Source organism: Ptychodera flava, chromosome 7 (assembly GCF_041260155.1).
Source record: "Ptychodera flava strain L36383 chromosome 7, AS_Pfla_20210202, whole genome shotgun sequence".
Lineage (NCBI taxonomy): Eukaryota > Metazoa > Hemichordata > Enteropneusta > Ptychoderidae > Ptychodera > Ptychodera flava.
Window position 1 is genome coordinate 4,819,086 of NC_091934.1, and position 24,335 is coordinate 4,843,420.

At 36.3% G+C, this 24,335-nt stretch overlaps 1 protein-coding gene across 1 annotated transcript in view; it reads left to right on the top strand.

Annotated features, from left to right (window-relative positions):
- The window catches only part of LOC139136615 (ephrin type-B receptor 1-B-like), a 135,087-nt gene that overhangs the window by 61,775 nt on the left and 48,977 nt on the right, over positions 1–24,335 (top strand). Inside the window, exon 7 of the mRNA XM_070704387.1 lies at positions 19,132–19,195. Within this exon, the coding sequence (XP_070560488.1) occupies positions 19,132–19,195 (64 nt within the window). The remainder of the gene's footprint in view (positions 1–19,131; positions 19,196–24,335) is intronic.

Below are 24,335 nucleotides of genomic sequence, written 5' to 3' on the forward strand. Positions count from 1 at the left end.
TAGTTGCACATTTTCAGATTGGTTTTTTTTGGATGACTACATTCCAAACTCTATGAAATTCTCAGTGAATCAGAGCTAGTGTTTGAAACATGCCGTAGTTGTAAAGCCAGTTTTGTGTCAATTACACACAGCAATCTAGCGCTACTTGCACATTGCTATTACCTGTGAAATTAAATTTTCTGCTGTCCATGTTGTCTTGCGTAACAAAGGTAGTATTTATTGCATTAGGTAACAACTTTATTGTTTTATCAGTTGTGTCAATCACTGTGATTTATCAGCAAAGAATGAGCACAACCCAGTTAATCAGCAATATTCTGAAATCACATATTGTGCAGAATGCATTCATCCCCATTGAATATCATCACATCCCTGCACATAAGTGGAACAATCCAAGATTCTGTGCCTTCTTTCTCTCTCTCTCACTTTGATTAGCATGGGCAAACCATGACGCAAACAGCATGGAATGTCTCTGTGATTGACAAAATGAACAAGTTTTTAACTTCCGTGCCATCAAATTGCATTGAACAAGTGGGCATTTCCCCTTGTTGCTCTCAAAATCAAACAAGAGATTGCCGTCTGATTACATTTTCACATGTCGCGTCTATTAGTCCTTGATTCTATCATTAGAATTAAAGTAAACTATTTTATAGTGGCCTGGATTCCATCAGCGCTTCACTCTTGATATTTTTCTCTGGAGATGTTCAAGTAAGGGCTGAATGAGCTGATCTGTACAGCAGTGTATCAAGTTTGTAGTCTTGTAAAATCTTTGTAGAGTGGATTGTATGGAAATTAATTGATGATTTCTTGCAAAGGGACGACGTTAATTTTTTGGGGTTATTTTGAAGTAAATTCAACCATAAATTCAGGTCATGTTGGAGATGGATATCAAATATAAATGTACTTTATGCTAAAATTTGCAGTGTGTTCACAAAGTTGCATTATCTCATCACCTTATATTTGTAGGAAGTAGCAAAACTTATTGGAGTAAGGTTTGTGAACCAGTGACTCAGCATGATTTGAAACTGATTTTGAATGATGGATCAAGTAAATGCAAACTTGACAAAAATTATGTCCGCAGATCACAACTATGTCCCTTTAATGATGTCTTAATTTGTACATTCTTTCTTTCACCCTTGTTCGGTATTTCTGCTTTCATATTTCCCTTATTTTATGTTTCATCTGAAATTATCAGTTAGGTTTATGTATTGCTGTTCATCAGAATACCCTCAAATTGAGGTCAACCCCTCAGATGCAAATTATACGTTGATGAACTCACAAATGAAAAATTTATGAAAGGGCAGCTCCAAGTTTGATATGTCTGATGAGGAATTTCATGAGTTGATATGCCAGCAGTGTTTATAGCCTTCCGTGATTCTGTCTTCCGCTCCATTCATTGCACTGGAATGTTTAACAACGTACTGTGCGTGGTCACAAGGAACCTTGTATGAACAAGTCGTGATACATTTGAATATAGTCAAGATTTTATTGTATACTGATGCAATGTTCACATTTTAAACAACTTGCTAAATCTGTCTTTCATCTACAAAATAATTTGTTATAACATCTCTAAAACATTTAGATATGGTAGTAGAGTCAGTTACAAATAACTAAGTCTAGCCTAGCAGGGACAAATTCCATGTATATATATGTATTTCACCTCTCGGCAAAAAATTGAGAGTGAAGCAGAAAAAGTGTAAACAGCATTGCATGGTGGTCAAGTAACTGTCTGGAAAGGGTGGGTTCTCAACGACACCCCACATGTGGAATTTATTTCCATAAGGAGTGATGATATTTCAAGTGGTAATGAGACTACGGTATAAACCACAGAAAGAATGGAGATTTTAGAGGCTGGGGAAATTTTTGCATGTTAGCATATCACGCTGGATGACTCTTAGGTATGCTGGGGAAGAGAGTTGGAGACATAGTGAGATGTGTTTCATTTTATGAAAGTTCAGAGGTGTATAGGTGAAGTGGGGTAGGTGTTGCTCCTATATAGAAAACATGCAGGGTTATTTGCTTCTTAATTTCATTCATTTTCTCTGTGTTACACTGATAGCTAGTGGATGTTCTCAAATTGCACTCCAAGGGTGTCTGGGTGTGACCCAGAGATGGAATTCCTATTATCCAGACAAAACTGTCAAAACTCAAGAGGTGTTTGACATTTTTTCCATATTTTCCCTTGTGCGATAAAATGATTCCATATTTCCATCGTTTGGATCCAGATGATATTTAATGGCATTGCTCAAGAAAAATATGGAATTGCTTGATTTGCTGTCCATCTTGTTTATCCTGTTAGAAGGATGTGTGATCTGTGATTCATGATAGATTTGGCACTGAAATTTCTTTTTATTGTGGATTTTAGATTATACTTTGCAAAAGTTGTTACATCATGAGTAAAATATCGGGATTCTGTCAAAACAGTCATGAAACATAAGGCAATGTACTGGGGAAATAGATTAAAAAGAAATTAGCCAGGCCAGAAATTTGTGACCAATGAATTAATAGTTTGCAGCATTTCATGAATGTATTTCAAAATTAAGTCTGTTGGCTAGAAACATTGTCAGGCCTTTGACTGAAATAGACCATCAACTTAAATTTCTGCCAACCAAGCTATTTACAAGTTTCATGAAAATGACTGTTGGAGTTTGTTATTTTCTTGCAATTTTCAATGCAGTTCTATGGGAAGAAATAATATGACAATCCCCAAATGATCATATCCATTTTAAGGATAGATTGATTAAAATTCTGCCAATGTAGATAAGCCCAAATGACTGAAGACGACTTTTATCCTTGCATTATGGATACTTTGTATTGGATAAATTCTTAAAGACGGAAATATTCGTAGTGAAATATGCATTATCCCATTCCATCACTTGAATATATGTGTAGCCCTTTGACTCAAGACATTGAAGACAAGGATCAGAAACACCTTGGAAAAAATTGTGCTGCAAATAGGAAATCAATTTCTCTCACCGATTTCATAATTGTTCAAATCATGCATATACGGGTGAGTTGTGTGAGTCAAAAGGAAAGCAGATGCTGTTGTAAGATTGTCTCCTCTGATGTGTTACTTGTCCCAAGTTTCATTATTCAGATTGCTATACTTTCCCTGCAAGCATCAGTTTGGAATCAACCATTTGAAGTGACGAGGGGAAGCCAGCACAGGCATTTTGGAACATTCCTTTTCACAGATATAACTGTGCATGTCACAAGTAACTTTCTCCCCTGATTATCGTTGATCAAACCTGGAATATTGCAGCTTCTCTAACATAAGACTTACCTAACTTAAGAATAAGACTTATCTAACTTAAGACTTACGGTGCATGGGAGTAGAAAGTGATTGTAATCTCTGCTAATAAAATTTTCTGCTTTTTTGATAACTTGTGAAAGAGGCAGAATTACTCTCAGGGATGGTTGCACTCATAGCTGCAATGGCTAGTTATCGTCCAAAATCAATGCAGTCAAGAAATCCCTGTAAATTAACCAATGATGTCAAATTCACAGTCTACTGATTTCACTGTCTTATGAGACATGAGAGAGTATGGATGCTCAGATTGTCCAGGCTTTTCAATAGGCGGATTAGAAAATCCTGGTGTGCCGGCTTGAGTAGGCAGTGTCTCTGCAGGAAGAGGAAAAGTAATCCACTATCCCTGTCTATGGAACATACCGGCTTGCTATTCCGGCACTGCTGCTGTCTGCCCACAGGAACTACTCTGGTGAGAAACTAGGCAATGATTTAATTATTTTATGGAATTTTGATGGTTTGAAAATGTTCTCGTTTCGTGTTCTCAATATGCTTTGAATTGGTAAAGATCACATGCATGGATTAAGTAGTATACGTGATGGGTAGCTCCGTCAAAATATCAGCTATGATTTTACCATCTCAGCTATATCAGAGTTTTTGGTAACCTCTTAGCATTGTGGTTGAATGATTGGTTGGTGGTTGGTCGCCTTGACGGCTGATAACAGACCAGAGGAAGGATGCTCTGTTTTCAGATGGATGTGTAGTGGCCGCTGTTCACTGGAAGACTCCAATTAGAAATTATCCCATGTGAAAAAGCTGAGTTCCGGAGTAGACACTACCACAAACAAAAAAATGAAAAAAGATATCGGAAGTACTATATGACCTACATTAGCCTTATATGTACTTAACAAAGTCTTCTAAACAAAAAGCTAGAACTATAAATACTACATGAAGATTTACTGTTGCTGCACAAGAGCTGAAACCATGGCATATCTCTGTCATCGTGATTCCTGAATGTGTATGTTTTGATAAAATACCCACAAGATGCTACATACGGAATAGGAATCGGAATAGGCATCGGCCCAATTTGAACATTCCCAGCTTGTGTTGCATTATCCTGAATCATGTTTGTGCAGCAGTGCAAACTGTTTCTCCACAGTTTGATGTCAATACAGATCAATTTTACCAAATGCGCTTGAAAAACTTAATCATACGGTAATCCTTCGCTGGTATTCTACCAATCTATTGAAGTCACTTGGCCGGAAATTGTACATCCTAAAAAGTAAGATCAAATCATGCTTTAAGACATCGCTCAATTCCCAGTGAAGAGTCTCTGTTTCTTTAAACATAGTTTTACTGATTAGGGAATATTCCTTTGTTGTGCTCAGATGAATCAAAGTCGGCATCTTTCAAAGCTCTTGACTTGATCTTTCACTCAAATGCCGATCAAGTAAACATGGCCAAAGCTAAGAAATGCTAAACCGAGGGTTGCAGGGTGTGAACATGTACAAAATTCAGAACAGGGGAAATTTCTACCTCAGTGGACGTAGCGTGGTTTTGACAAACAGGATCTAATCAGACTACGGTGGGAAAAGCCCTGAGCTTAATCCGCTGACATGATACCAGAAAATCTATGGCACTGACGTGAAGGAATTCTAAAGAACCAGATGGTCAGAAAAAAATTGGAGACAATACGACTATTTCCTTATGGCAAAGCAAAGCAGAAGGAATGTGAAGTTATAATATATATGACAACTTAATTAAAGCGATGAAAGAGAACCAGTAAACTTGACCAGTGTCTGTGTATACCGGATTGTGTTCATTCAAGCAGATATTTCATCAATTCTCAAGAATGTACTTGGGAAATCAGTGGACAAGAAAATGTTGCTATGTTTGGTAACACTCTGTTGCATTTTCAGCATTAACTGAAAAGTCTGAGATTTGACCAACGGAAATTGAAACAAACACAGGAGAACTTCAAGCTTCAGTAAGCTTTTCTTGAGAAAGAGTGGAGAATCTTCCAGGTCATGGAAAGACAAGGTCTGAAAATTGATTGTGATTTATACATAATGAATGGAGATGATGGCAGATCTAAGATGTTAATATGCAAAGTTCACAGATGGAAAGAAGGATAATTATGGATGAAAAGGAAAGAAATGATCATGGATATAAAACATGAGAGACACGACAGAAGTGTTTGAAGGAAGGTGAACTTCTAAAGTGGAAGAACAAAATTAAAAAATTTGTTACCATTTGCTTGATGATAAGGCCGAAAAACATAATAGGTTTGTTTCTGGTCATTGACATGTGGCAAAAATGGCGATGCTATATTTTTTTCAATTTTATCTTTATTTTTTGGTGGAATTTGATACATTGTCCCCTTTTTAGCTCCCATAGCCATATGTATATATGGCAATGGAAGCTATTCTTATAGGCTAGGAAATGTCTGTATGTATGTATGTCTGTATGTCTGTATGTCTGTATGTCTGTCCGTCAACATCAAAAACTCCAAAACCGCTGCACATTTCATCTTGATATTTGGTGTGTACATGGATGATGGGCTGTAGATGAGATTTTGTTCAAATGAAGTTGTCATTGCCAAAAATATGCAAATTAGTGCCTAAAAAGGCGTTTTTGGTAAAAAATCTTCTTCTTCATAACCGCTGGTCAGACAGCTTTGATATTTGGTATACAGGTCCCTAGGGATAACCCAACTTGGATTTGTTCAAATTGTGATGAAATATGCAAATCTGTATTTTTAAGGAATTTTTTTGTCATTTTTGGTCAAAAATTTATTTCATCAAAACCGCTTGTCTGACAGCTTTGATATTTGGTATACAGGTCCCTAGGGATAACCCAACTTTGATTTGTTCAAATTGTGATGAAATAAGCAAATCTGTATTTTTAAGGAATTTTTTTGTCATTTTTGGTCAAAAATTTATTTCATCAAAACCGCTCTTCTGACAGCTTTGATATTTGGTATACAGGTTCCTACAGATAAACTAAATATGATATACAGAATATATGATGAAATCTGCAATTTTGTATTTTTGGTGCAATTTTTGCCATTTTTGGTCAAAAAATGTGTTTCTCAAAAACTACTTGTCTGATGCCTTTGATATTTGGTATACAGGTTCCTGGGGGTTCTCTTAGTGTGATATAGTGAAATTTGATGAAATCTTCAATTTTTGTATTTTTGGGTCAGTTTTTGCCGTTTTTGGTCAAAATATTTGTTTCTCAAAAGTTACTCATGTGATAGCTTTGATATTTGGTATACATTTTTATACATAATTATGATGAAATCATCAATTTTGTATTTTTGCAGCTAATTTTGCCATTTTAGGTCAGGCCATCCTGAAATGAGCTATCAAAGATCTCAACCTTCTTCATCAATACATATGTCACAAAATGTTGCTCTCTACATAACACAGCAGAGCTCTGTCGACCATTGGGTTGCTTGTTAGCTCCCATAGCCATATGTATATATGTTTACAAGTTTACATTTTATTGAAAATCTCAATAGCCACTGAGCAGATTAGATGAAAAATTAGCATGTAAGTACTTTGGGCTGACCTGAAATGATTGTGCACATCTTGGGTCAGTATCTTGGACTTGCTATTTTTCATGAATTTTTTTGTAATTTTCTCCCATTTTTCAAGTTGGTCAAAAAATCTTCTTCTCTGAAACCACAAGTCTGATTGATTTGAAACTTGGTATGGAAGTGCATAGGAGTGACCTTTCCCAAATCTGGGCAAATCGTGGTGAAATTTGCATATTTGCATTTTTTGGCTATTTTTTTCATTTTTGATCAAAATTTTTTTTTAACTCCGAAACCACACGTCCGATTGAGCTGAAACTTAGTGTAGAGGTTTTTACGGGTGACGTCAGTAAGATTTGATCAAATTCTGGTGAAATTTGCATAATTTTATTTTACTGGGGGAATTGTTTCTATTTGTGATAAAAAATCTTTTAGCTTGATTTTAGCTTGTTTTGATAACTATATGGGAGCGACCAGTGACATTGTCACTATTTTTTCCATTGGGGGCAAATGAAAAACAGGAAAAAATGAGTTGACGCGCACACTTTGAAATGATGCGCGTGATGACTAGAAACAAATCAATTTTTTTTGGCCAAACCACAATATTTCATGTTTTAGGGTAATATTTCTTTATTGTAATAGCTTTGTGTAGCAAACAGTTACATTGCATATTAGATTTGACTACATTTTGTCAACATTTTATCATAAAACAGTGGCTGGTATTCAATTGCTTTCTGTATTATCAGTAAAATGTCAATGTTTATCTGAAGGCCAATAAGCTGATAAGTTTTTCCAGGGTTCCCATCTCATTTTAGAAGAGTTTTCTAGGTTGCCATCATAGGATGCAGCAAAATATTGAAGTTCCTGTTCCGTTTACACATGTTCTTCAGCCTTGGTAATACTGCTATATAAAGTGTTATCTACACACTGGTCTCAGTGAGATCAGTTTGCACTGGGAACAATAATATTTGAATCAAATAAAATATCCAAAGAGGATAAAGACTGGTCAGCAACTAATCACTTGTAGCCATTACTACATTCGAGTTTTATCCAAATCAGGGTCACTTTGGTTGTTCAGTTGATTAGAATTCATCTCAATAAGATTACTGTGTCATGAATAATTGGAAAGTAGTTGTGAGAGATTTCAGAAACTGTAAAATTGAGTGATGAAAGGAAAAATAATCCAATTTATTGAAGATTTATTTCTATACCCAAGATACACCCAGTAACAAAAGCGGTTTTAAATGAACAAGTCCTCCGTGTTGGTTGTGGAAAAAGTTGACCTAAACTCTTTGTTGCATGGTCGTGCTGGAGAAATCTGCGTCGGATCGTCACAAGCTGTTTGTGTGCCGGTAGCTTTTAGGGGCTCAGCAACAGCCTGGACAGTGTTGTAAACAGCTGTTTATTGAACTAGATCTAATAAGTAGATCAGAGATTTCCATCCAAGTGGAAAAATGATTATGATTTTTTCAGTATGAAAATGACGCCGAAAGAGTCGGCATGCTGTGTGTGCGTTGGCATGGGTCACTAGAAGTGGCCTCTGCTGGGTGTGTGCGTGCATGTGTGAAGATGTCACATGGCTCTCTGTTCTTCAGAGAGGTTGTGTGAGATTTACAGTGCTGTAACTCTCAGTTCCCAGTAGAATTTACCATTGTACTGAGTGACCCGCATGAAAAAAGTCTGAAAAAGTTTTGCTGTAGTTGCTGTGGTTGTCTGAGAAGAGTGACATTGGTATTTTGAGACTGTTACCATCACAATCAGTGTCAAAAATTCAACATAACTTTTTTTAATTGTTTAATTTTTTCTTCATCAAAACAAATCATAGTTTGATATGTAGATTTTCAGGCTCAAAAAATTGTTTCATTAAAGTTTGGTATCAGAAATTCAGTTATTCAACTGGTCATTGACCACTGTAAACCCTTTGTGTACTTTGTGTGTGAGAGGTATCTCATCAGCTTTGCCCAAGAACTGATGATGTGACCTTTATTAATTCTTGAGGTTGAGATCCCCTGTCTGTGGTAAACGTTTTCCTATTGGCAAAAGAAAAAAAATTACACTGACCATCGCCGAGGGGGAAAAGATTTTTCACCAAAATTAGGATGGGGCAAATGATGCAGAAAAAATCCCGGCAACAGCTGACGTTTGTTTATGCTCTGTAACCAAGCAACAAGCAGTAGGCAGTGATCACATGCACTGTGATTTGGTATCTTAATGAGTGTTGCGTTATAGAACCAATTGGCGGTACTGCGTCTCTAGGAGGTGTCAAATGAGATGGAACTGGTTTTAACAGCTTGGTGTAAAACACATGTACTTGCTCTCCCTGGTTAGTTGGCCCTGTCATTTCTCAGCTCAGATACAGATTTACCGTGAAATACAATTATCCTTGATAAGATCAACGTCCGATTTCATTTTTCTCAAACACAACCTAAACCCACAGTGATTTCTGTGTACATTTTTGCTACCCAGAAACAGTGTGTAGAACAAGCTATACAACAAAAGTTCAGTCAGAATCCCCCATCCTACATCATTTCTACTTATTTCATGCTATTAACATAGCAAATGGAAAAATAAATAAAAATATATAGTGTTTTAATGTGTAATATATACTGGTGCATAGAGATTTATTTAGTAACTGTATTCTACAGGTATGTTCATGATCTTACATTACATCCCATGTTTGCATAGGGTAACTTACTCCAGGGATACATTACCCCAACGAGCCGAGGAAAAAGTTGTTTATTGAAGAGCAGCCAGCGTCAGAGAATAGGATACAAGTTATTGATGAATTACTTGTGTGCCATCAACACAAAACACGTAATGCTGCTTAGCCTTGCTTGTTGTGATGAATGCCGCTAGCAAGAAAAGCTGTGAGACGGTCAAGACATTCTCAGTTAATGTATAGATTGATCTGTGGAGATGTTTTGTAGACAGAGAACTTCTATGTGGAATGCTGTTGATTAAGTGCCTTGAGATGTTGTGAAAATTATGACAAGGAAAGAAATGATGACAGACTGCGATTAACACATGTCTGCGCAATGTTTCACTTCAGTGCATATTAAGATTGAGATGACCTGAGGTTGTTGAGATGTGTCCCTGTAGAGGAAGAACAAGATAGGTGATAGTTTCAGGCACATGGATCAGAACTGCCTTTTTTTCTGTGAATTTCAGAATTTCAGATTTTGCTTGGGGAATTTCATGGCAATGGAGTTGGTGGTACATTTGTAGGCTGATGTTAGCTACATGTTTTGTTATTCACTCACGTATGGGTTTCTCTGATTGGATGTTTGATTTGCAGTGCAGTGTACATCCTTGAATGCAAATGAACATGTATTCAAAGTACACTGCCGAACACTCCTTTTCTACCTAACTATCACATGGAAATTCTAAAACTTGAAACTTTGTACGTAACGGTGGCATTTTGAAATCAATCCCTTTTAGTTCTTACCAGGTGGGAAATGATTACTCTGACAACATGAGATATTTACTTACCACTTTGTAGCTTTGGTATGTTCCCTGCCAATTCCTTGATTGGAACATTCCATTTTAATCAAAAGAGGGGTACCTGATTATCAAGGACGAGATTTTGTGGTTCACATAGGTATTTTGTCACTAAATAAACTTTTCATAGCATCACAACAAAAAAGTAAGATCTTGTTAAGCTCTGATGAAAAGTTTTAGTATTTTCTGCTGTTGATGATTAACATCCATGTATATGGTGTCATATTCTGTATTCTTACCATCGGCACACTCCTGTCAACTTGATACCTGGGGTTTACAATTGTCACCGGAGTCAGGCTTACAAAATCATTTTAAAATTCACATTTCAGTCGCAGTTCAAAACGATGTACAAAACTCAACTGAAACATCATCAAATCAAATGAGGCCGAGACGACGTAGATGAATGAAGCAAAACAAGTCTTTTAGAAAAAAAAAACTGATGCTCAGGAGCATTGCCTAGCAACACCTCATGAGTACATCCCCTAGAAAATGTCATCTATACTTAAAGCTGGTGTGGTCTAAAAGACAAATTGCCACAACTCACCGGGTAGTCTTCATGAAAGCAATGATGATTATACCTGTGGTCAAAAGCAGCCAGACAACGAGAAAAATTTACAGCTTCTCTACAGCATATTAGATACTACAATATTCTGATGGGATCAATCGGTATTTTTTTTTCTAAAGGATTTGATTGGTTTTTTCGCCCCCATAAAGAAAGAAAACAGATAATTACTTACATATGAGGAAGTACGCAGAGGGTAAAAGATGTAATCATAGGCATCAGGAAAAACTATTTTCATCTCTGGTTTTAATCTTTATAGCACACTGGAGTGAATTTAAGACTATGTGTGTGGTGATTCCCGCTACCAAATGTAACGTTTTGATTGGCAGTTTGAAAGAGCTGCCTGTTTCAATTACTTGCCTCTGTAGAATTGGCCGAAATGAGAGTACAAACAAGTGGCTGTGTTTGTGTCTCAGGGAACCTGACTGAAACATTGATCATGGGCAAGCTGGACCCAAGCTGCAGTAAACTGTGACTTAAAAACAGCGTAATGTCGAAAGATGGGTGGATTTTCATGATTCTAAGCAATGTATGATTCATGTTATAAAAGCATTCGTGCTATTAAAATATAAAATTCTTTTTTCATCACATCGGAAAAAAAGGTTATCTAGCATGTTTGATTACTGTGTAGTACTTCTGCCGACGTGATAGAAGGGTCAAAGGTCGTCAATGCTGATGTTTCAAAGAATCAAAGCAAGTCATTTGAGGCGTTTGCTAAACCATTGCAAGCAACCCATAGGAAGCTGTAAAACAGGACCTTGTAAACCCAATGAGATTTATATTTAGTAACAAATGGATTTAGTTGCATGGTTCCTGGTTTGAATTAGACTGGAGTAAAGTTGGGTGAGTTGAATCACCATATCATGGTTTCATACAATGCCAGCAAGCTATGCCTCAACTCAGCAGTGGTCTTGGCATGTCAAAATGCTAATACAGTAGTTACTGCCTTGGAAAAAGTTGCCCCAACCAGTCATCATACCAGCATCGAAATTCAAACTATTTTCTCAGCTTTCGAAGCCTGTAAAAAAAATCTTTGTCGGTGAACAAATAGTTTTCCCCTCTGATGCAAGATGTGACATAAGTTATGCTTGGTGGGGCTGTGTTGGCATATTTCTCATTTAGCAGGAGTGTCAGTGTAGATGCATGTATTGGGATAACCTTTCGTCACCCTGCTGAAGTGTTTGCTAGATTGAAATGCAGAAAGCAACCTCAACACAGCCGACACCAAAGCAAGTAAATGCATAGGCTCAAGATTGCTTGTCTGAGAGGAGCTCATTATCAATAATGATAGCAGTGAAATGGGTAGTTGTCATTCCATGCTACCCACTCAATTAATGGACATGTTACAGCTAGCTAGTCTCCAATACTTGCCATGCCATGTTCCGCGCTGCATTGCTAATTGTCGCCCATTGAAGCTGAGACATTATTGAATTTGCTGATGAAGCTGGGAGAATAGAGGGAAATCAGTGGTGACTGCTGTACCTTCCCATGTCCAGGGGTTTTATAATGCATGTACTGTCACCAGTATTTGCATGCTTTATGTACAGCCCATCACACTCATCTTGATCAGCAGCTCGGTTCGATAGTTCTTATCTACATGATGTGGATCCGTCAATCATTTAGAATCCTAGTTTTCTGTGTGGACAGGCACAGCTATATGTTCTTTCTATTAAAATGATGTGTTCTCTCTGTGATGTTTGTTCTTCACGCTGAGATGGCGAGCGTTGTGAAACTCTCTACTTTGAATATTCAGGTCATCCCATCAACGGATATTGAGACACTGAATACAAAAACTACAGGATTGATATCTCTTGTGCATCTTTACCTTGCTATTAACATTCATAGCAGCACAGTGATAATTTAACACAACACTGTACATGGCATTGACATTGACCGAGTGCTAACATCGTTGCCAGCCTTGATCCATTGCTGCACAGTAGTGTGATATGATCTGGAAATAACACGTTTTAAAAAAAGTAAATTACTCAGAAAAGAAAAACAAGCACCAAAATATAAATCTGTGTGTCTCAAATTATTATAAACTGTGCTAATTGTTCCAATTTGTTGGATAAACAACAGACACCAACAGTGTGTAATATGAGACACACCATTTCTTCCATAGATATCAGCAGGGTATACCACTATGCATAAACAGATCCAGCCATGCAGGCCTGAACTTGAGACCTGACCTTTCACCTTAGGTCACCTCTGACCCATCAGACCAGACAATGTTGCCTGTCTGAACAGCAGCTACTAGAGATTTATTTAGCCATTCTTGTGTGTGCCTGATTGACCTCTCAAATTTCATATACAAAATCAATACTTTGGGATTATATTTTATGTCCTGTTCTTTCCCTTCCACAAATATTTATAAAATTTCTGTTCCAAGGAGATGTGAACTCAGTCTAGTGTGTCTGTTTTGTTTTGCAGTTTGTTAACTTGTACATGGAATGAGTTTCTATCAACAGCAAGTTTAAAAGTTACTGAGTGAACTCAGGGCATTGGCATGTACTGTGCTTTTACGCGTTTGTTTTTGGCAGAGATTGCACTGGTGTCAAAATGGCTACCGGTGAGAGACAAGATTCGGTTGACGAACTTGGAATGCAGAGGAATGAGAAGGAAAGAGCTTAGCCCTTCACTTTTCTTTACCATCATTGACAGGGAAAGATCAGATACAAATGACAAAGGGATTAGTCTCTAGCATGGAATATCTCATATTACCAAAGGTTAAATCTAAGTACTGAATGGCTGGCAAGTTCTGTTTTTGTCATGGCAGTTCAGTTGACATCTTTAAAAGTCAAATCTGGATAGAATTTGAGAAGGAAAAGAAGCGTGTTCAAAAGAAGTGACATGCAAAGTTCAATAGAGACGATTTCCTGAGATCAAAGTTGATTTTGAAATTGCCGTTTGCCAAGGTAGTGGCATTGTAAAATGATAGGAAATGTAGACACTTCTTCTGATAACTGTGCAGCATGTATCCTGAACTATGGGAAATAATGGTCATGAACTGTCCAAAGCATTCCAAGGAATTATTAGGTTTCCTCTTTTGTAAGAAAGAATGAATGTCAGAGGTCACCATGGAAATCATTTGATTAGAGATGCAAATTACATCAAATCTAATGCCATTGCTGATTTAAAACAGCCATCATTCTCTTTATGAATTCTGTAGGAGATAAGACAAAAAAAGTTTAATTTTCACATAGACATGATGATGAACGCTGATAATTTATCACATCAGGATGAGTCTGTACAAACTTGACTGGAAAAAAATTGTACATTTTTAGGTCTGAAAGTATCTTACCAAAAAACATGTTCTAGCTTGTAGACAGTGAATGTCAACGATAATTTGTATGCCTTATGACTGAATCACAAAGAATGATGTAAAGTTAACATCCCAGCAATCTCTTACTTTATCAAGTATGTAAATTCTTCCTGCTAGATGATATATCACAAAAATTTACTCTGTCAGTGAACTGTTTACAATATCCTTCAGAAAAAAAAAGTTTTTTATTGGATACTGTGGTTGAAATCACTTGAAATTAGAACTTGAATGGGTCAACTTTAGAACAGATATATGTTTTATGCTTTGTGGATACTGTAAATCACTCAGTACGTTTTTCATGAAAATTTCATTGATTTTCTTCTGACCAAAATTGAACTTACAGGTAGTCTACATGGCAGTGTCGAATTCACCCAAACTAGGTGTACATCACAAGTAGCCAGATAGGATTTTCAATGTATGGATCTTTTCTCTACTGGGGATCCTTTTCCCATGAAGACGCTGCACAGTTGGGATTAATACCCAGGTGTTCGGTAGTGTCCAATGTTTGTACAGCAAGTCATCAAAACGTACTGCTGTCAGTCATCGTGTGATGACATCTCCTGTAATCTAGTCACTCTACCTCTATCACTTGATTTTCAATACTCCCTAGCCTCTTACTCAGTGTTGTCCATTTTCTCAAAAACTCCTGACCTCATACTGTTGTGAATGGAAGTACTATGTTATATGAGAAGAATTCTATTAAACACATCAAGATACAAATATATCATAGAGCGCACAAAATATGTGTTACTGTCATGACTTTGTATATTATATAAATAAATTGAAAGAAATTTATTGTAGTTAAGTCATTGGTGTGACAATTGGCTTATAAAGTCATTAACAGATTTGTTATGGATGAAGGGTGCCACTATTAAATATGTTTTCAACATGATATATATCATCGCTACATGCAAGCATATGTTGTGGTTTCACAATTACGTGACTGTTTCTTTGAAAAATTCTCACAGTTTGTTTGGTTACGATTGCTGTTTTCATGGTCTGCAGGCATTGTTTAGGGTCACACACATCAAAGCCACTTTAATCAAATTCTTGTTAAAGCAGAAATGAAAGTCCGTTGAATCAATGAAGTATTGGTTTAGAAATGGGGATAAATGAAAGAAATGAAAGCGGACAAATGGGTTTGATTAATATCATATATGGGAAATTAGATCTGTTCTTTTCATGTCATTCAAAAGATAATCTCACTAATGTTGATAGATTTTGTTTACCTTTCTGCTATCATATACATTATGAGATATAATTCATGCTTGCAATACATGGATCTGTCAGCATCCAAAGTTTGCTTCTTCAAATTAGACAGTGCTGACAATTTGACAAAGGCCCCCTGTGCTTTTGTATGATTCACCACGCTGTACAAACCAGAAAATTTTCATCAGTTAGTCTCTGCCTGAGCAAACATTTTATGAAAATAGAGAAACGTGATGTTTCATGATAAGACGCTCTGACCAGCAGTGTCTGTATCCTTCCCCTGCAATGCACCGTTCATAATAACTAATTAATTTGCAATGGTAATACGCCAGTTTTATGAACTCTGTGCGTGTTTGCGTGTTCCGTCCGTAATTGAATTGTTTTAGGGCATTAACAGAGTGTTGGATTTCAAGTCTATACGCTTATTATTGCATAAAGTATATTGCCTTAATCAAATTAAAAAGCTAACCTTTGAGAAATTAAAGTAGGCATTCGCTAGTCTTGGATTTCCAGTGGCAGTATTCTCTGGAGTAAGAATTAGAAATTTACCATGGTAATCGAAGGAGTGCTGATGAATATTGTACAACGTGAATTTGAACTGGTTTTCTGTTACAAAACTGACAATACTGCAGAATCTGCTGATTGTATCCAAACTTATTCCAATGTTCTTTGGTGTGACTCCAACGATTGTGGTCATAGAATAATGCGAGGCAATAGTTAGGGATGATCAAAATCAATTATCTAACTTTTCCCCATAGGTAGGTCTTGTAAAATTTTGAGTTCGAGTTTTGTAACGTGTATCATAGTAGAGCAGAATTAATGATCTCAGCTTTAACAAACTATCAAAGGCAGCAAACCAGATATGGTACACAATCTGTTCATGATGTCATTGGAGCTAGAAGTATGAATCTATTGGTGGTTTGTGTACTGTGTATAAGTGCATTTTAACACCATATTCTGCTGAAATCCAATCCTACTGTACTTTCAAATCTAAGCGTCCAATTAATTTACTTGATAAAACATGCATGAAATATTAAAGCACAACTTTCTCTCAATCTAATCCAGTATTCTTTATAAATGCAGTACAGATGAGATGTGCTACTGCTGCCTCAGTACCAATGATCTATGTCCAGTACAGACAATGTTTCTACCAATCACTGTGTCCATCTAATCTAATCATGGTGTGATGTAATAAGTCATCTGACCCTACTTCAATAGATACCATAGATAAAACACTGCCTCCGCTGGATTTCATTCCATGGGAATTTTTAATCTGTAATAAATCACTACATCTCAATATCAAGGTTATTGCTATAAATAACAACAATGTGACAATGACAATGATCACAGTAATCCTGTGACATGGTATCAACAGAGTAGTTCTTTACAAGTGTGTGATTATTATAAAATTAATGTTTGAAACCCTGATAATGCTACTCTGATAAGTTCAACATCAAATTTGAATTGACATTAACAGTGCATTTTCCATGCTAGGTACATAAACTCTGTGAAATGCATTACTTGTACACGTAGGTATGATAGTATTTCAAATTCAAAGGAAGACACAATACTGGATTTTTCCTTAATCAGTGAAATGATAGACTGGAATTGGCTGGCATTTACAATATGACAACATCAATCATCAAAAAAGTATTCTTTTGGATGTAAAATATCAATACAATCATATCATAATCCAATAACAAAAGTAATACGGCCTTGATATTCCCATATTTTCAGATAATGCTGCATAATTGTTATTAATCTAATAATATTGCTAATCCAATAAGTCTGATAATCTCACTGTGGCTAATGCAGAAGTGAAACCACCTGGGACCACTTTGATGATTTAATGAAGTAGACTGTCACTTTTTAATTTATCAGTTTTGTAAAAAAAATATCTTGAAGCATTCTTGGAAAGGCAAAGGCTACAGATAACACTGAATTGGATTAATTGTAATAACATTTTAAAAGTGGTTTATATGAAAATGAATTGATGTCGCTGGTGAAAGTATTTCACAGAGGAAAGACCGAGAGTGAAATATTTAGTGGTTTTGAATATCTACGTAATGTCCTTGAGCTTTGTGATCAACTTGCCATTCCAGCAGTCTTGAAATACAGTTTAGATTCACCATGACAACGATTTTGATAATTGCTGATTTAACAGTATGCAACCTCCTAATATCATGATAATTACCTCCATGAAACGTTTCCCTTCAATTTCATCTACATGATTCATTTCTGAAAAACCCATCATTATGACAGCTGTCCTATTGCGTGTGTAATTGTCTTTGCGTCTCCCGCGTAGCATTGTGTCCTGGAGGAATGTCAAAGCATTTCCCCCAAAGTTGCGTTTCCATCTGCAGAATGCAATTAATGAGTAGTGCAGCATTTTGTGTTGTGCTACTGAGGTGTAATGCATGGAGGAGGTGTATTCTTTTACCCAGAGGGGGAAGTTGGTGAAGCTTTGAAAGAAACTCACCCCAGCAGAATCTTCACTGCCCTTTCAATGATTAAGTATAGCAGCTAGCCTCTAAGTGAGTATTATTTTATTCGGACGAGATGCTTAAAATTTTGTTTCGGAAGCTATAATGCAGTCTTAGAACAGTAATAAATTGCATTTAATGCCTGAGGCAGTACAGCTATCTGTTTTGTGGAGATCAGCTGTAATGCTGCGGCACGGTATCACAGTGCAAAGTTGATATGAATACCGGGTCCTTTATGCAGCTTCCAAACTCTAAGTATGACAGAATAGTTGTTACGAATCTGAATACAGGCCTAACATCTATCATGTCTCTTTGTTGTGTCTACAGTTCAGTCCCTAACATTGGAATTTGAAATTCCTACACATTCATTTTCAGATGATCTGGAATAAAATTTCCAGAGGCAGATGATGCCATATTTGTCAAACATTTAGGCGTCGTTTGTCTCTGTTGGAAGTGCTCCATTCACTGTCTTTTGACATTATCTTCTGACTGCTCTGTATATGCTGACTGTTGTCATTCTTAACACGTCTTTCACCGTAGCTGAAAGCTATACATTCATCCATATTGATAAAAAATACATTGTCATATTCCTTGTCTCATAGAAAAAAGATCACTAATTTATTTCACAATGTACTCGAGTGTAGGCATCACTTTTGTGTTCAATCTCTCAAATAAAACACAAGATGTAGTCAAGAACAATGTTACAAGGTTATGGCTTTGCCAAAAAGAGAGAAAGTTAGAATATTTGGTGATATTTTCTCATTTTCTCCCCTGCCATCTTGTGGTTCAACTGATCGATTTACTTCTTGTCCTTATATTCACACTTTGTACCTATGGTAACCATCTTGTTTCTCCTGATTTCCAATACATTCAGAATTTCTGAATTCTTGACCCGTTATTATATTTCTCCCTCCCCCTCTTACATCTGCCCCTCCGTTATGATGCAGATATTGTACATTCTACCCACATTTTACCCTGAACTCCCCATTTTCTGAACATAATGGATTCACCCTTTGTTTTTCAATGGCAAGGCAGACCTTTCTAATTGCATCCAAAGGGCATGTGATGGGACATTGATGTCTTGACATGCTGATAACACAGCTCTCATACAAATAACCAATTTTCCATCAGTGAATAGGTTATCTGCTGCTATACAACCAGTTATCGAAATCTTGATCCAAGAATAACATTAAAACAATTTTGCAGTGAAGGCAACCTGAATGAGACACATGAATGGATAAATCTTATTTGTGTTTCTGTTTTGTCGCTTTGCAGATCCGTGCTCGGACAGTAGCTGGGTTTGGTCGATACAGCTACCCAACGACAGCTGCCACTTCAGGTAAGGTATTTTCTTCTCCTTCATCTTATACAATACCAATCACATTGATAGCCCAACAAAACCAACAAAAGCTTTTTTGATATTTGATAAACACTTCACGTGTTGCAAGTTATAGTGCCGATATTCTTAGAGACTTGTGATTGGGCAGAAGTTTTCTGTAGGAACTTTTTTCTCAAAGTTGAGAGGAATGAGTTTTTGATGTTAATGATAGCAGTTGAATAACAAGTAGATCTGAATCCAAGAGTATGAAGAAGTTGCTAAATTTTGATCATGAGTGTAACACTGAATAGAAATGCATGTCAAGAATTGGATAGGTATGCAATGAATTATTCAAGTGTGAAGAAAATGAAATTGAAAAAAAACTAGGTATGACATCGTTTTTCTCCACGATTGCAAGAAATGGTCAATTATTTTCCTAGTTACAAGTCAAGGAGATTCTGTTGCCATAGAAACGGGGGTAACTGAAACATACCCATCCATCTCAGGTTTTGCCGTTTGGTCCTGTTTCCGGAAAAGCCGGAGATATGTGTTGTATCCCCATTCTGCACCATTAGTCTGCTGTATGTATTTCAGAACTGATTGTTTTGTAGGCCATGAATGATTAATTGGTCTTTTACAATCCACTAACGACATGGACGTTTTTCATCGTCATGGCTGTATCATGTTACTCGTCTTCCCATCACTTTCACTGGTATCTTTTTATCATACTCAATTGATTTTGGAACATTCTCACCGGCAACACATTCCCTGCACCAAACTGTTCCCTACTTGTGGTGCTCTTTCCCAAAGTTCCTGTGGATAAGTTGTGATTTCTAGTTTGGATGCGTCATTGTTCCTAATCAAATATTTATAGCAAGAAAACATTGCATACAAATGTAACCCGTGTACTGTACAACTAGAACCAGTGATATTGTGTGAAAATTCCAGTTTTTCATTGAGTTATCAATGCAATGAGAATGCATCTCATGATTTTCAAATCATAAATTACTCACATTTTCTTCTTGGTTTTGTCATTTCAACATTTTATGATGTAGTGCCATGGCCATACATAATGATTACCTGTTATAGTACAGTTAAAAGTGAAATCTTGAAGGAGAAAATGGAAGTACATCAAGGAAAATTAGTAATAATAATTTCTAATGAAATGAGACTGTGCAATCATCACTTCTCAGTAGTACAGGATTTCTCAGGCTTTTATAATTATCATATGCATCAAGTTTTAGGGTTTTTTTAAGGAAGAAGGTGGTTGTTTCTGTCTGAGAGGGTAATATTGCATATTCTGATCGTAAGTTGTATGTGTTAAGTGGAAATATTGCTGTGTTTTTGCTCATTAATCAAGCAATATGTAGAACAGAATGCAAGCTAGGAAAGCAATCGCAAATGCATGGAATTTCAAATTGAATGTAATTTCCATCATATTTTGTGAAATGCTAGGAAGTGTATCTGGTTGGCCTCAAGTCGCACGATTTCTCTGGAATGAGTTGACTTTAAATAGCTTTTAAAATGCAAGACGATACACTGAACATGAAATAGGTTCCAACGAGAGCATTTATTCTGTTTGACAGCAAAATGCTAAGAAAAAGTATTCACCAGGAAACCGATCCATTTTTGAATGATGTACAATTGCAAGAGTTTTCTAGGGTTTTTTTCAAGTGTGGCCATTATTGGGAGTAAGAAACAGTTCACCGAGAGTATGCATTGACTTCCCGTACATTACGGTAATGATCCTCGTATATTCGGCTAAATGTACGCCAAACATGATCAATCACCGTGAATGGCCATACACAAGGGCGTGTCAGCACCGATCACAGAGACAAAAAGAATCAGTCGTTGCATTTTCACTTCTGATTTGCAGATTGTTCTGTGAGTTCAACGCCGTAATGAAAAGCAGGAAACTACATTAGGGATAGAAATAGGTATTTCAACCACAGGAAGGTTTTCATATTGAGAGAAACTCATAATGGTTCTATTCATGATCAGTTAGGGCCGCTTTGGAAATCTTAACTCTAGCAACTTCACATCCTTAATACAGCTTTTGCTCTTGCCGTGGAATAAATCAGAGTGGAATGGTGAAATGGTGATTCTAAAACGGCGTTAGTTCTACTCAAGGAAGATCATGACAGAAAATGCTAATTGTGTAATTTACAACACCGTGACCTTACTTGATCTCATACTAAAATATGATAAACACATAATCAGTCTTGGTGAAAATTTGAAATGGACAGAAAGATAACATCTTTTTTAGTTCACTGCCATAAAATGTTCATCATGCTGTAGTTTGATGTCATACTTATCCACATTGAAGCTATCATGAGCTGAATTTGAATTAGATGAAATTTGCACATTTGAAAGTGAACTTGAAATTGAATAGTGAGTAACAATCAAGCAAGCTGAATTTCTGACCTGGGTTCATACATCCTGAGTACGTGAATGCTTACATTTGCATCTCTTAAATATTGAAATTTGTGACTGGCTTGTAAAACACTTGACTCTCCACATACAAAGGATGGGATTGACCAATGTTCAAGATATTCATACTGTACAATTTTAATGTGAAAATTTTGCCACTTGAAATACTGTGGAACTTTTTCACTATGTTTGATGAAATGTTGAATTTTGCATAAGAAATTCTGTGATTTGTTGTTTCTTTTATACATGAATAGCTTGGTGTGAACAACTTGTACTCAAATTTTATTTCCTTTGTCTAAGCCTGTATGTTGTCCTTAATGCAAAATCTGTGCCATGCAATGTGTTAAAGCCCCAATAGCTGCTAATTTTATGCATTATTTTCATGATTTTATTTTCAAACCAGAGTTGGTTCGTTTAAATGTACTTGCTGAAGGACGTGTATTGAAGTATCACTGCTCGCTGATTTGGACCATGCCTACACGTTTTAACAGGTTCAATAATTATAGGGTGCCGCACCCATAAAATGGCGCCCCCACGGGAAAATACAAAAAACAGTATTTTCCAGCACATATACATCGTGATCATAACAGAAACAAGTATGATGCCATTTACTTGAATGCATCACACAGTGGCTAACATTTTGTTGTTGTATTCTTTATTTTCTCTGTCATATGACAAGTTTTTGAAAATGGCGGGAAATCTAAAATGACGTTAAAACCTTTGCATTTACATGCCACTCATGACACTCATGGCGGCGTTATACACTTTTTCAGTCTCTAATGGGTCTTATTTAAAGAAACATCTTGGAAAACGAAGGATATTTTGAGATCGCGTTATTAAACATTTGCAGCTATTGGGGCTTTAATGTATCTTTTAAGAATCACACAATACTGTTTCATGCGATTTTTTCAAAATTTGTCCTGTGTGACATATTATGGCTTCCTTTGCAATGAAACAAAGGCACTTTAGTTGCCATGGCCAAAAATGAGTCAGACTTGTCCAATTATGCAAAGCTTGTGTATTATTGATGAGAGTCAATCTATTATCATGCAAAGTAGCATATTGGCTTGGTCTATTCCCCACTGCATACACAGGTCATATACATGCAAACAAATATCCAATTTGCGACTTCAGTGCGATAGTTCAGTCGCGTGAGCCTTAAACACGCTGGGCTGTTTGTAACTATGGTAACTGCTAATGATTGTCACATCCTCTGGACCATTTCATCTTCAACTTTTGAATTATTGCTTATTTTGAATATTTAACAAAAACCTTAAATTTGGCTCACTTTCAGGGCAGGGGGGTAAACTCTCTCCTGTGGCCCCGGTTGATTTCACCGACTCGTTTTCAGACTCCCTTGAGAATCGCTCAATCCTTACTCATCTGATATAATGAAACTTGTATCTGACTAATTTACATGACAATGAAACTATGTATGTGATTTGCATAACAACTAACCACCAAAAGTGATAACCTGGTAAGGTAAGAGACCTGATTTTCCTCACTGAATTGAGCCACTAGAGGGAGGCAAACTAAAAAATGTGTAGTTATATCGATATATTGATAGATTAATTACAAGCTGGGAAGCACAGAAGCGAAGTTCATGTATCACATTTATTTCAAAATCTGTCTGGATAATTAAAGTATATTTTGTCTTTTCTTGTGATTTGATAAATCAAATTTCTTTACAAAATACAGAAGACATCTTAAACATTGAGTCCCCTATCTGTTTCATCTACTCTGCTTGTTGTTTGGTTTGCCTTATCAACAGAAATATCTGTATTTATGATTCATACCAATCTAAATTGTTCCCATCTCACAGACAAGTTGTCAAAAATAAATTTATTCACATCATTAAAAAAACATTTTGTTGTTAGATTGTGAGTTAGGAAATAATAAGCAAATAATGAGAAATGAAAATGCAGAGATTTGAATTGTACATGATGACAATTTATTCACATCGGATGGCTTACAAATTTGACATTGAATTTCCGTTAGGAATGATAGTGACTTTGCTCTCCTTGGCGCTTGCATTGGATATTAAAACTGAGAATATATCAAAAGGCTTGCTTGTTTTGAGTTTTTCATTTGGTGCTCAGTACCTTGAGTTTTCAGACATTTTGGCAAACTGATTCCATTCCATCAGCAAGACCAGTCTGAATAAATAGAGTGAAGGTTTTGGTTTCAGAGTGCAGTATGTAACTATAAGATGTTACTGCAATATTGAAAGCTGAAGTAACCTGTGTCTGAAAAGACAACAATGACTTCTACAACAATGATTCTGCTTATTACACCTCTTTTCTACACAGCATATGAATTTGATATTTCAAATGCTTATTTTAATCATTCTGAGAATAAAAAAATCCCTAATTTGAAAATGTTTAGGAAACAATATTTGACAGATGATGAACTAAAAATCTGCCAATCAGAATGGTGTTTTCTCAGAAATAAGAAGAGCTTAGTGTTGGCTGATTCAATGAATGTTCAGCAAAACTCAGTGAAAATGTTCAGCTTTTAGTCTTTAAACCACTTCTTCAAGTACAAAGGGAATAATCATGGTCATGAAAAACCAACCTATTGTCTTACTTTAACCATTTTGTTGGTTGAGTTTGTAGAGCAATGTATCAGTTGTCTAATTCAGAAATCAGTTTGAAAGTGTGTGTATAATAGTTTCGGGTAGAAAAAGCAGTGAAATTTTGATACACATAAAAAAATGTTAAAGTCTGTCACA